This window comes from Electrona antarctica (genome assembly GCF_951216825.1).
Source record: "Electrona antarctica genome assembly, chromosome: 3".
In the NCBI taxonomy this organism is placed as follows: Eukaryota; Metazoa; Chordata; class Actinopteri; order Myctophiformes; family Myctophidae; genus Electrona; species Electrona antarctica.
Genome location: NC_136808.1, coordinates 27246318 through 27261131, shown reverse-complemented (window position 1 = coordinate 27261131; position 14814 = coordinate 27246318). Strand labels below are relative to the sequence as shown.

The 14814-nt window shown below is 43.2% G+C and overlaps 1 protein-coding gene across 6 annotated transcripts in view; it reads right to left on the bottom strand.

The window, feature by feature from the left end:
* herc1 (HECT and RLD domain containing E3 ubiquitin protein ligase family member 1) overlaps positions 1–12058 on the bottom strand; it is a 138916-nt gene extending 126858 nt beyond the window's left edge. For all 6 annotated transcript variants that reach the window (XM_079496111.1, XM_079496115.1, XM_079496112.1 and 3 more), the window contains exons 1-4: positions 11884–12058; positions 4666–5666; positions 4241–4336; positions 3874–4068 (exon numbers count right to left, since the gene is read on the bottom strand). In XM_079496111.1, the coding sequence (XP_079352237.1) occupies positions 3874–4068; positions 4241–4336; positions 4666–5640 (1266 nt within the window). In that variant the 5' untranslated portion in view covers positions 5641–5666; positions 11884–12058. The remainder of the gene's footprint in view (positions 1–3873; positions 4069–4240; positions 4337–4665; positions 5667–11883) is intronic.
* Positions 12059–14814: the final 2756 nt, after the last annotated feature.

The following is a 14814-nucleotide window of genomic DNA, read 5'->3' as shown; positions in this document are numbered from 1 at the left end:
ATGACAGCGGTGGCTCAGAGAGATGGCGTCTTCAGTGATCCATGTCAAGTGGGAAAGTTTGTGGAGAGTGCAGTCGGGAAGGTGGAACTAGTGAGAATCACGAGAACCGGAATGGTCATCATCCAGTGCAAGGACGACGAGCAGGTGGGAAAAGCTGTGAAGATTAAAAAGTTTGGAGAGTGCCCGGTAAAATGCTTTCGACTCGAAGGAAGAGAAAGGAGAAGAGGAGTAATCAGCGGAGTGCCTACAACAATGAAGGAGGAAGTATTTTGCGAGGTCAGTGGAGTGAGTGAAGCTAGAAGGCTAACACGCTTTAGAGAAGGGGAACGGGAAAAATCCAAGTCAGTACGCCTGACGTTTGAGGGGACTGCGCTACCAGAAAGAATCTACATGGATTACATATGCTACAGGGTCAGGCCTTTTGAAAGAGCACCTCTGAGGTGTTTTAAGTGCCAGGACTATGGGCATGTTGCGGCCGTATGTGGGGGAAGTAGTAGATGCGGGAGGTGTGGGAAGGACAACTGTTGCGAGGAAAAGTGCAACAGAGAAGAAGAACCCAAGTGCTTGCACTGCAGTGGAAAGCATTACGCAGGGGCAGCGGCATGCCCAAGAAAAGTGAAGGAGGCGAAAGTGAGCAAAATTCGGGAAGAATCGAAGGGAGTACTGTCATATGCGGAAGCAGTGAGGAAAGTGGAGGGGAGCACGAGTGAGGCAGAAAAGGAGAATACAGAGGAGACTCAGGATAATAATAACGAGAAGAACATCACTATGGATAAAAGGCAATTTCTAGCGTTCATTGCTATGGTTATCAACTGTGCCGCGGATATAAAAACGAAATCGGAGAGAATTAAAATGGTGCTGGATGCAGCCAGAAGGTTCCTCAATGTGGTGGATGTAACAGGAGAAGATCTGGACACTACGCTAAGGGAGGGATTCTCGTCCACTCCGGCGAGTGGGCCAGGGAGTGGATGACCAACGAGAGATGAGAAGGGGGGGAAATGGGAGCATGGGGTAACGTGGGTGGACTAAGCCATTTTAAAGAATGAGACAAATCATAAAGGAGTTTACTCCCGAACTGTGGAGGGCAGTAATACGCGAAAGCGTCTACACTGCCGGAAATCCCAACAGAAGAAGAAGAAGAAGAACCCTTCCTCTCTCACTCACAGTCACACACGGAGTCAGAGAGAGGGCCACTGCACTGAGGGAGGATTATAGGCTACTAACCTTGTAACCAGAAAAAGCTTTGCTGTTTTCATCTTCAATTAACCAAAATAAAATCCACACGTGAGAGGGACAGAGTCACAGAGAGCAGTGGTAGAACTACGTTAGCCAAGCTAGCTGCTGCCTGCTAACGTTGCAAACAACAGCTGTAACAAGTTGTCTATTGATTGCCTGTCGTGTGTGTGTGCGCCAGCCAACTGAAGGACAACCTTTTTCCCCCCATCTTGACCAGCCTAATATGATTATTGCATTTTGGCTATATGCAATAAATAACTGCAAGCCAGTGAGGAATGAACCAATCAGTAGCATTGTCAGTCTTAATTTCTAGTTCATATTAATTTAGTTGCCAATAATTTTACTGTTGGCCAGTGTTTTGAGACATATTGTCTTTTATTGCTATAAAATGAATGGTAAAAACAAATTCTACATGCATTAAAAAAGTGGCCAGTGATCTTGAAAGTGGCAAATTTCAGTGGTGGAGTAAAAACAACAAGGTCACATGGCTTTGGAGAGTTTGGGCAGCAGATCTACAAGCTCTCAACATGTCATGCTGCAATGTGCTGTGGGCTTGTAGATCACCAATTTTGATAAACTAGAACGGTGCCCATAGAGCCTCTACAGCCCATTGGGCACTGATCTACTTGGAACGATGCAAGTTGGAAATTAATGACCCACCCAGATATTATGTCTGTCTCCCTTTTATGCCCATATATGGAGTTCTTTGTAAGGCATGCCCAAATAGGGAGTATATGCAGCCAGCTTGTGGAGTTCTGTCTTCTGTGTCAGGCATGCCCAAATATGGAGTGCTGTGAGGTCAGAACAGGCCAGCTCCATATATGGATGCTGGGCATTTGCCCGGTCAAGAGCCCGGGCAGAGGCCTTTTTGGGGCGGTTCTGGACAATTACACACACACACACACTTGGTGCATTCATAGATAGATAGATAGATAGATAGATAGATAGATAGATAGATAGATAGATAGATAGATAGATAGATATTGAAAAAAGTATATATATGCTGCTACAGTACATGTTTGCACTTGAATAAAAAAAAAAGCTGCATTTGATGGAGGGGGGAAGTGTTACTGAAACGATGTTGGTGCTTCTTGCACTTCCATTTTTTTTTACTTAAATTCATATCGGCTCATAATATCGGCTATCGGCTTTTTGATTGTCCACTAATCGGTGATCGGATATATCGGCCAAAAACCATATCGGTCGATCACTACTCAAAATCTCTGTCTGAACATGTTTTATTGTTCCACTACATTTCATAATGTTAGGAGGGAGTTGTCTTTTCTCTTACTGTGCGACAGAACAAAAAACCTTCTTTTAAATCGTTTTTTATATTATTATTTACTAAGTAAAGTAAAGTAACTTTAAAAGTTACTTTCATAAAGTAAAGTAAAGTAAAGTAACTTATCTAAAAAAAGTTACTTTTTTAGATAAGTAACTATAACTATAACTCTTTACTTTTTAAAAGTAACTTGAACAACACTGGTGAGGACCAATTATATGAAGAGATGTTGGAAAGTGGTGAAGTGGTCCTTTAAATATTTCACTTCAATTATTTTTTTTCTTGGCATGGTGCCAGAGATTTTAGGCATGATGCAGCGCCGGGGCAAAAAAAGGTCTGCAGGAAACCCTGGGCCCACCGTCACCATAAAGTATGAATCGATCAATAAAGCAGAATGTCTGCCAGATTGCCACACTTGTGAAAATAAAGGGAATAGTGCCGTGCCTCCGCCAAACAAAGGCAGGTCCGATGCATCACAGGAGCAGAACAACACAGCATTATGGTAGAGAACACACTGGAGCACATTGGACAATACCTATATTAACCCATTTAGACCTGAGGCCGATTCGAGTTTTCTGGGTTTTTTTTGTCAGTGGTGCTCAACCTATTTCATGTCAAGGACCCTCAGAATTATCTGAATTTGGCCACGGACCCCCATCTGAGAATATGTTGTTCCAGGGACCCCACACCCAGAAGCAAAGATTTGAGTTAAAAACGTTCGCTCTGAAAGAATATATATGCGCCACATTTTCACGATTTTGTAAAAAATAACAGATCTACAAGCTCGTAGAGCGGCACTCGGTGCCGGGCTATGAGCTTGTAGATCTGCTATTTTTCAATGGCTAAAGTATAACATAATGCTTAAAACACCAACGGTGCATGTAGAAATAACAACAGTTATCTGTACTTAGCACATTAACAAATAAATACTCCAATGTGTTCTCCACGTTTCCGCTGTAGCAACGCAATGAGAGACGTCTCCATTTGACATTTAATACATGCACAAAACCGAGTCGTTTCCAGTTTGACATTTATTAATCCGCTTTCGGAAGCTTCTACAGTAAATCCTCATTTATGTGGTGTTAAGACACCCCCCGTGAGCCAGATTTCTTGGCTCATATTGACGTAATTTGGAACATCTCTCACAGGGCTGTGTGAGTCACTTGGCTCATACCACCCAGACATTTCTAGGGGCGCTCAAACCGTCCCATCGCCATGGAAACAGGACGCTTGTCGGCGAGCCAACGCACCCCGAGTACAAACGCAGCACAGAGCTGTGAGCCATCGCTCGTCTTACAAAGTATAAACCAGTGCTTAAAAATAGCACAGCTCTGCAGGAAGTCTCGTCCTCTTACCGTCTGTGCATCGGCGAAACTGGGTGCCAATTTGGGCTGCAGGATTTTCTCCTGGGTGCCTTCCACAAGCTGATGACTGCTGTTGCTGCCCCACACATAAACCTCGCACGTCTCAGACACCATGGGCGCCTCACCGGTCTGTATGCTGTCTGGACTGGCACAAGTACGGGAGTAGTCTGATGCCATCCTACATACCTACAAAAATAAATAATAATAATAACATGAGAGAAGGAAAACGCAATTTTGCCTTGCACTGTTTGATCTTGAATTTAACAAACCCTGTCCACACTTTGATGAGTGTAGAGCAAATTTAAGACAATACAAAAATGGTCTGACATGATTGAATATAGTTGAATATAGGCCATACCTCTTCAAAAAGACACAGGGCTGCTTCGTACAAGGAGCACAAGCCATCGGATGTGCGTGTGGGTTCTCGCCATTGGCTGCGGTCTGCTGAGGATCCCTGAGACAGTGACACAGATTACAAGCATATACTTATTATTATTTTATTAATTACTTATAAATCCCTCTTTGGGCTGGGTCCATTATATTTAACAGAGTTACTCCACCCCAAGGTATATTTGTAGGTATATTCCAAAGATTTGCACCACATTTTTTCCCCCTCAAAAATAGCAGATCTACAAGCTCATAGTGCGGCACTCGGTGCCACGCTATGAGCTTGTAGATCTGCTATTTTTCAATAGCTAAAGTATAACATAATGCTTAAAACACCAAAAGGGGATCCCCGTCCTGAATGGGTTTTAAAAAAAGGTTATGAAAGGACAGTGTTACCAGTGAGCGCCTCATCTGCATGAGGATGTTCATGAAGCAGTCATAGCCCATGAGGCCTTCCTGGTTCTGCACAGCCTTGGTCTTCTCCATGGTGCTGACCAGGGCCGAGGCGGCCAGGGCCATCTCGATCCACTCCAGCAGGTAGCGCAGGGAGCCCCTCTGTGACGCCAGGCCCAGCAGGAGCTCCGAGGCCAGCCGCCGGCCCAGAATGTCCGCCCCAGAGTTTGGCATGGTCACCCCTTTGAGGAAGGTGGTGACCTGGGTGAGGCAGTCCAGGCCCATCGGGGGGATCTTGCTCTCGTTGGCCAGGGAGAGCGGCGGCAGGGAGCCCACCACGTCGATGGCCGTGTGGATGACGTCGTTGCAGAGGTTGATGCCGCCGCCTCCTCCAGGGGTTCCTCCGCCGGCGGGGTTGGCCGCCGCGATGGGGGGGGGCATCATCCAGCTTTGGCGCAGCAGGGCGAAGAGCAGGCTGAGGCCCGTCCGGACGCCCATCTCGATGAGGGCGTCGGTGCTGGAGCGCGGCCGCTCGCCGCTGACGGAGTGCAGGTCGGTGGAGCCCGAGTTGCTCTCCGGGGAATGCTGCTGCTGCTTGACCTTGCCCTTGTCGTGGTACTTGTTGGAGAGCGCGTAGAAGATCCGCTGGAGCACCAGGAGGCGCTTGCGCAGCGCGGCGGCAAACGGCGAGTCGGAGCAGACCATCTTGGCCAGCGCCAGTTGGCTGCTGAGCAGAGCATCCAGGTAGTGCTCCTGCTCATCACTGGAGGGAGACTCGCGCTCAAAGTCGGGCAGCTGGGGACCCTTCAGGCACAGCACCTGCTGGGGCAGCAGCACCACCTCCTTGTTGGCCATCAGCTTGGAGTGGAGCAGGGACACTCCGTCCCGCGTGGCGATGGACTCGCTGTCCTCCGTGATCCACGAGCTGTTCAGGTGCTCCAGCCATTTCAGTTTCACCGGGGGAATCATCAAAGCCATGGCATGTCACTCAGGGGCCATTGGTCCTAAACGACACAGACAGGGCACACCACACACACACAATAAATTAGCCTTTTAACATTTAAGTTGAATGAATGATCTGGGCTAATTTGAACAATAACATCTAAGCATACTGTACATGTAGTGAATGATTCCATGATGCGGGGCTCTGCACCAAGTTCTTAAGCGGCCTGAAATTTTAAAACGTGTGGGGCTCTAAATAACATGCTTTTCAACTGGCAGGTCACCACCATTAAGCATTAACCGTCTGGACATTTAGGGGCAATTCACACTGGTCCCGGGTGCGCACTCGGGACCACTTGGCAGATGTTGTGGTAGTGTGAATGATGCGTACCGTTCCCGGGAGCGGATCGCCCAACCGTCCCCGGGACCGCATGGGGGGCGGGTCTCTGGACCGTTGAAGTGTATTCAGATACGGAACGTTCTAATGTGAATGCATGCGTACCTAAAGAAGGAAGTGAACTGGGTTTTTTTTAGAACCTGACATAATTTTATTTTATTGGTTTTATTTTTATAATTGTTTTTTTCGAATAAAGTTGTCCTTTTTCTTGTTCCCCCCCTGGCCCCAACACATGTAAAGCGTTTTTGAGTGTCATGAAAAGCGCTATATAAGTCCCAGATATTATTATTATTATTATAGTCAACGAGCCAAGCGTCAACAAAAAAAAACACACAGACGCTGCATGACGCATAACACCAGCGCATTTCTCAACGTCGCCCGTCTCCTGTTGAATCTGCGTATACGCGCAGTACGCACTGATCTTATTCTGCGGACTACATGTGGCTCTTGGGCTTCGCTTGGCATATAGTCTCGGGCCGAGCTAAACAAACACGACACTGGAGCACAGAACTGACTGACACAGTGAATAGCAGGCAGGCTGACAGTGAAGTAGTATAACGGCAAAGAGCTAAAGAGGCAATGCAATGCAGTGTGTCTGGATTTATTGGAGACAATGTCGCAGAGTTGATGGTCAGTGTCCGTGCGCGCCAGCCATCAAGCACACCGCCACCTGGAGGATCAAAGTGTGTTATGCAAGTGTACCCGGGTGCGCTGTTGAATCTCGGGCAATGTGAATCATGGCCAGCGGGGACCAGGCAACCGTATTCGGAAATGGTTTGAATGAAACGGACTCAGTCCGTCTCAGTGTGAATCCCCTATTAGCTGGCAGCCTTATCCAGTGCGAGTTATTAAAATTCCGGCCAATGGCAATCTGCGTCTTCACTTTTCGCTCAGCCAATCAAATCATCGATATGATTCACACAAAGCATAGGAGGGGCTGCAAAATCACACCCGTGTGAAGTGAAGTCTTATAGGCATTTTCTGCCAAATATTGTCTGCGGCCGAATATTCGGTGCATCACTATTATAATTGTACAGAATATAGGTAGGGATGATGGATATGTTGGTCTTCAATAGTAACTACAGTACAATGGCAACAAGAATGGCCTCTAGGAAGAGAAATGAGAAGAACAGTATGATTTATGAATGAAAGTAATGATTATCAATCAGCTTCTTTCCCCCCAGAAAAGATTCTGTGTCTCAGTATCAGGAGAAAATGTAATAAAACAAAACACACAGTCTCTCTTTGGGACAAATAGCATATTTTTGAGGGGCAAGAATTTAATTTACGTCATGTGTGTCTGAGCAAATAAGACATGTTACGTCAAGTGGCAGCGGTGGCCGAACGGATAGCGGAGCGGTCTTGATACCGGAAGGTTGCCAGTTCGAATCAGCGGTCCGACACGTTAAAATTACCACCGCTGAAGTGCCCTTGAACAAGGCATTGAACCACTACAATGAAATGTGTTCTATGAGCAGGGCCTGGCTGGAAACAAGTTCTTGAGCTTAGCCCAGATACCCTGGGTAAATATAGTAATCATTTCATTTCATTTGATGTTGTACGATGATAAGAGCTTCACACAGGTGTGATTCTTTTTCAAATATATTTAATGGTATAGTTTCTCTGTTTAGTATTTCTATGTACTAAGATCACTCACTGCAGAGTGTTGTTTTTGGAAGCAAATTTCTATTTTAGTTTTAGTCGTAGTCTCTTGAAACGTTTTAATTTAGTTTTAGTTACATTTTAGTCTAGTCCAGTGTTAGTCTAGTTTTAGTCGACTAAATATAAGATTTTAGTCGACTAAATCTACAGGTGATTTAGTCGACTAAAATGTATTTTGGCGTGCCTTGATGCCGTCGTAATGGCTGATTTTACACTTGCTGAAAATAGCCTATCTACAAGCTCACAACGTGAGCGTGCGCGTTGTGAGCTTGTAGATCTGCTATTTTCAGCATGCAACCAAGTGTAAAATGACTTGTGTCTTTTACTTATACTGGATCTCTTGTCCACTAGTCCCTTCCTAACATTTTAGTCTAGTTTTTTATTTGTTGACAAAATCGACAGTATATTTAGCCTTAGTTTTAGTCATCATAGCTTACTTTTCATTTCGTTTCTATTTAGTTTTCGTCTGTGAAAAAAGGTAGTCGACGAACATTTTTCGTCATAGTTTTAGTCGACGAAAACAACACTGCACGAGTGTGATTTCTTACCATTGCTCCAAAACATAAAACATTCAGGTAAAGCGAAGCCTAATTTTGCAATCCAACTGTACCTGTACTATTAACTGTACCTGTTATGGATACAATATATCCATAAGGTACCATTTATTATAAGGTAGAACTACTGCGGTCTAAACTGGGCATAAATAGGTGTTTGTCTCATACGCAAACAACATTATTTTCAAATCTCCTGGATTGAACTCTTTCACCCAGAGTTTGGCAGATGTCCTAGAAGGGCCTTTACTTAAAAATATGACTCATCTGAAATACTGTCACGTCTCAATGTTTAATGTGCTTCTCCCTTTGGCTAGGAACATAATCAGGCTGTTTGGAATGGAAATATGATTTAGGAAAGAGGGGGGGGGTGATAAAATGAAAAGAAGACTGAGGTGATAATTAATTTGATTTGAACACTGAATCCATGCAGTTTCCTTTTAAAAATGGTCTGTATTTTTAATGATTGAATTTAATTCTGATGGCAACGTACGTTAGTCTGATTAGGTCGGATACAATCAATGACCTTGAACTTATACATTCGTATAGTCTGTGACTTTTTCTTCTTTTTTTTTACTTTTTCTTTTTTGCAGCATCCTGCATTTGGCAGATGTAACCATTTTAACTATTAGCCTGAAAAATATATGTAACTTCTTCATCGTTGTTTAATATAAGGCATTGCTATTCATTTGTAATTCGTAAAAGGTAAACTGCTGCCAGTGACTTTGTCCAAGTTTGTGATTGGTTGGTTACTATATGCCACAAACCTGGCGCCCTGGCCTGAACATGCACATTACTGGGGCGGCAGTGGCTCAGGGGTAGAGTTTCCGGATGGTAACCGCAAGGTCGCCAGTTCAAACCCTGGCTCCCCCAGAGTTGGTGTCGAAGTGTCCTTGAGCAAGACACTGAACCCCTAATTGCTCCTGATGTGCTGGTTGGTACCTTGCATGGTTTCCACTGCCATCAGTGTATGAATGTGTGTGTGAATGGGTGAATGTAATGCACAATCTATGTAAAGCGCCTTGGATAAAGGCGCTATATAAATGCACCATTTACCATTTACCATTTACTGTAGAATAGATGCACAACAGATCCTGTCTTAAAATAGTTGATCTACAAGTTCAAAATGCATCACATCGCGATGTGAACTTTAGGGTCCAGTTGGTTCCATTTGTACACTCAGAGTTACAGACCCATAAGGGTCCATTTGGTTCTAAACTATCATTTAGGTGGGGACCCCCTGGAACTCCCTCAAGGACCCCTTTAGTTCTCTCAGCCCAATGTTCCCTCCTAACCTTTTCCCCCAAGCCTATTCTTAACCCCTAAACTGAGGACACAGGGTTGGGACGACATAGTATCAGCTTTTAGCTCCCCAAGCCAAATATACTGGCCTAAAAAGTTGGAGATTATTCAAGCTATATGTAATAGAGCGTCGCAGTCCCGCCCCCTACCAGGGCCCAGGAAATGATTCCCCGTTAATTTTCCTCATAGACTTTTCAAAAAGTATTTATTTAAAGACCTTTTAAGCCTCGTACAAAGCCAACTCGAGTTGTGAGAAATCATGACAACAAACACAATTTTTCGGGGCGAACAAATAATTAGAAAGAAGAAAACGGCAGGTTACAACACTTTTTTTCTTGTTTTTCTTCTTTGTAATTATTTGTTTGGTCCAAAATATTGTGTTTGTCATGATTTGTCACAACTCGAGTTGGCTTTGTATGACGCTTAAAAGGTTTATAACATTATATTACTAGTATACATAAATGCACAAGAAATTATGTTTTCAGTTTTCAAATGACTCTCTGGTTCAATCTAAAATGAAACACCTGCGGTCTCCGTGGCTATATTAGGTTAAATCAAACCTCATGCTGTATGTAGTATATGTATACTATGTAGCGATATTCAATCCCTATGTAGTATATGTATACTATGTACCGATATTCAATCCCTATGTAGTATATGTATAACTAAAAATACATCGCATGGACGCATCCTCAGTGATGTATCCTGAGGTCAACGGGGTTTCGGGTCTACCAACATCATACCCCTCACTCAGGTGACCAGCCGGGGTGATCAAGTCCCGACTTACGTCCCAGTAGCTACCCTCAATCAGTCCCACTAGGGCAAAACCAGGGCCACACAATCCGTTGGAACTACTCCAGAACTACTCTGCCAGGGCTGGGAGGTACACTTCTGGTGCATGGAAGGACTAGGCTCTGTGGGTTGTCTCCTGTCCGGGCCACTCCTACGTCTCACCAGGTCCACTCCTGCTCTCACCAGGCGTTGCACCAGAGTCCCAGCACCAGACAGTTCATTCAGGAGTGGTGGGCAATGCTTGCATGGCCCTCACCGAGGGTTGTTGCGCTTCCTCCTCACGGAGGACACAGGCTGGGGCGCTAACCCATACTGCTCAATGTACCGATATTCAATCCCTAATATAAGCATGCTATGAAAGTCAGTGTCACCTTTTCTATTTTCATGCGAATTGGTGTGACACAGATTAACGGGCGGGACAAATTAATTTCAAACTCATGATTGTAAATGAGTATTCACAACATGGACAACCTGAACTCAGCATCAATCAATCACACTATGGCAACATGTACGTCTGAGAACGGCTACCAAATAAATCAATTGAAAACTCCTGCATCCTGTTCTCTCTAGAGAACATCAGGGTCATCTGCCATAGACCTTGTCAGTGCCATTGATTGCAGTTAACAACACATGCACTAAAGCATTAAAAAATGCTTTAGTGCCAGGGACACCCATATGATAATATGTTGTTAGAACTGTCTATATATAAAATATAGGGAGAGAACAGTGGAGAGACTGAAGCCTCTAAGGGCGGAGAGAGACCTATAGCCTATGGGTCTGGACCTGTGTGTGTGTGTGTGTGTGTGTGTGTGTGTGTGTGTGTGTGTGTGTGTGTGTGTGTGTCTTCTTGTCTGCCACTGAACAAATGAGTTTCAAATCATATACAGAGGGTCTTGACAATGACAGCAGAACTATACGCAGTATAGATGGTTAACAAAATACAAAATGGTCCTCCTGCAAATAATGATTGAGAGGGAAGGTTGGAACCTATGGTGCAGAACTGAACTGAAGGTATATGGTAGAGAGAAACCGTTGCATTAGCTGTGCCCCTGATGATGACACAGCTCTGCTAAAGCTTCTTCTGTCAGCTATAGAATGCATCAATACATGTATGACACCACTAGATAACACTAGCAAACCTTCACTTAATTAGTGCTAGATAAGCGAACACTGACAGCAGCGAATGTCAATGTCAAAAACCATGCCTGGTTTGTTTAGAATCAAACAAAAAACCACACAAAATCTAAATAAACGTGACAACTATAATGTTGACGTAATTAGCTATCGTTTGGCTAACGTCAGCTAGCACAGACAGACAGACAGACAGTGAACCAGAAAAAGACAGTTTAATAGCAATGAACTTTAACATGGTGGTATATATACATGTAACACATGTGACCTACTAATAGCACGTTACATTTAGGTCACCTGTCCAGAAGCTCCATGTATAATAGCATGGTCATATGCAGCTAAAACATGTTAGCATTGACTAGCTTGTCTATAGCAACAGGGCAGGGTTAGCGTTAGCTAACAGCTAGCTATAGCTTTAACTGGCATAAAAAAGCAACCGCTTACCAGCAGCAGCAACTGTCTTCTTTCTTGGCTTTCAATTAAATAGGCTATAATGATGACCTCCTAGACACGTACGCAGCTGCACTTCATTGCACCCTAAACGATATGTCTGTAATGGTAATTGGTTTGTTTACAGTGAAAAGGGGACAGAGAGCAGATCTATTCTGTCCCACCTCTCTCTCTCTCAGATCATCTCTTCTCTTCTTCCACTGCAATGAATTCAGGAAGGAGTGTTCACAGCACAGCCCCTACTATGGCCCGCCCTCCAGAACCCCCCTGGCAGGGCCCCACTGCATAGATCTATGGCCCGCCCTCCAGAACCCCCCTGGCAGGGCCCCACTGCATAGATCTATGGCCCGCCCTCTAGAACCCCCCTGGCAGGGCCCCACTGCATAGATCTATATGGCCCGCCCTCCAGAGCCCCTCTGGCTGGGCCCCACTGCATGGCCCGCCCTCCAGAACCTCCCTGGCAGGGCCCCACTGCATAGATCTATGGCCCGCCCTCCAGAACCCCCCTGGCAGGGCCCCACTGCATAGATAGATTGTGGGGCGATGAAAATATGTTTATGTCCCTTAGTTCCAACCCCCCCTTGCAGGGCCCCAGCAGCCAGGCCCCAACAGCACACAGATTGTTGATAAAGATGCTACACCGACTACACCATGCTACTACACACTGCATAGCAGTGGTTGGTTCCCAAACTTATTATGATGTCAAGGACCCCCAAATTGACACTATGTATGACCCCCATTTGAAAAGATATGCCAGGGACCCCCGTGAGAGAAGATTTTGATGGCTCTAGCATTGATTCTCAAACCGTTACATTTCAAGGACCCCCAGTTTGACATGCATTAGGGCTACGGACCCCCATGGCATTTCTATCTCTGGGACCCCCAATTTATATTGTAAAATCAATGTTAATTTAACTCTGAGAGTGTACAAATGGAACCAAATGGAACCGTTAGGGTCCATTTGGTTCCATTTGTACACTCAGAGTTACAGACCCATAAGGGTCCATTTGGTTCTAAACTATGATTTAGGTGGGGACCCCCTGGAACTCCCTCAAGGACCCCTGGGGGTCCCCGGACCCCACTTTGGGTACCACTGATATAAACAACAACAACAACAGTATAATTAACTTAATATATTAGAGCATACATACTGTACATGGGCCATTATGCGGCCCCCACCTTCACTTAATGTGGCCCTCAGGTTAATATCGGCATACTGATATATTATTGATTTCAGCTGTTACAATTACAAACATGACTAGACCCGCTTTAAAAACCTCAGTCTATATTAGTAGCTTAATGTTATTGTCTTTTTTATGTCCAATGTGTTTGTATTTAGTAAAAGGCATGAAAAAATGAGGGATTTCAATTCAAATATAGCAAAAATATCTGATCTACAAGCTCAAAACGCGTCGCAGCTTGTAGACCGTCTATTTTTGCTACGACAGTATATGCAATGTGGCCCATCTGGAGTGAGTCTGGAAATATATAGTGGCCCTCTCCATCGTCAAAGTCGCCCACCCCTGTATTAGAGTCATACAATGTTAACAGTGTTTCAGGATTAGAGGTCTGAGGACCATTTGAAGTTCCAAATTTAAATGAAGTAATGTTAGATTTGTTAACTGTAACTGTAGGCCTACCGTGGTTTTGAAAGGTGTTCATTCACATCCAACCATCAGATATGACTTGTTTTCAATGTTGATTGATTGGAATTTGTTATTTCACGGTATGTAGAATGGGTACATGTCAAACGAAAGCACAAGTCAATATAGAAACTGTAGTGTGGAGGACACCATGATTAAGCATTACACTTGTTTACAATAGGGTCTACCATGTTCAATTCATCAGAACATTTAGAGATGTACAAATATACACTTCTATGAAAAAAGACTGGAAACCATCATAAAGAAAGTAAAAATTGGAAAAAACATGAACAGTATGGGAAGAAAGAGGTGTGGGCCCAGGGGCACGTGCCCACGTATTTTATTTTATTTTATTTTATTTTATTTTATTTTATTTTATTTTATTTTATTTTATTTTATTTTATTTTATTTTATTTTATTTTATTTTATTTTATTTTATTTTATTTTATTTTATTTTATTTTATTTTATTTTATTTTATTTTATTTTATTTTATTTTATTTTATTTTATTTTATTTTATTTTATTTTATTTTATTTTATTTTATTTTATTTTATTTTGCAGTATAAAAACAATATAGCTGGGTCTGATTTAGTAGTAGGTATGGTTATAAGGTTTTCAAAAACCATCGCAAACGAGTTGGGAGCGCCCCCTAGTGGCCTGTTTGCAATGAATCTAATATTAAATGGGTCAGTATATGGCTAAAAATCTAAATAATTGATAAAAGAGATTTTCCAATTGATTCTATTAGTATTGGGTGTGCTAAATAAAATACTAAAAAAATAGGAAAAAATAACTTCTGGAAAGGCATCATTTTCAAGATGGCGTCCACGATGGCTGCCAGGAGCTTAAAATGCCTATAAACTGGGATTTAATACATAAAAAATCATAACAATTATACTCTTGGTGACAAGTTTTTGATTTTTGGCATGATGTTAGGTATGGGTATAAGGTTTTCAAAAAACATCCCAAACAAGTCGGGCTCGCCCCCTAGTGGTCTGTTTGCAATGAATATAAAATCAAATGGGCCAGTATATGGTTAAAAACCATAATAATTGATAAAAGAGATTTTTCAATGGATTCTATTAGTATTGGGTGTGCTAAATAACATACTAAAGAATTAGGAAAAAATAACGTCTGGAAAGGCATCATTTTCAAGATTGCGTCCACAATAGCTGCAAAATGCCTATAAAGCTGGGATTTAATATGTAAAAAAATAAAAATAATAATAATTGATAAAATATATTTTCTACATAAAAAATAATGAATCCAATGCTGGCCTATT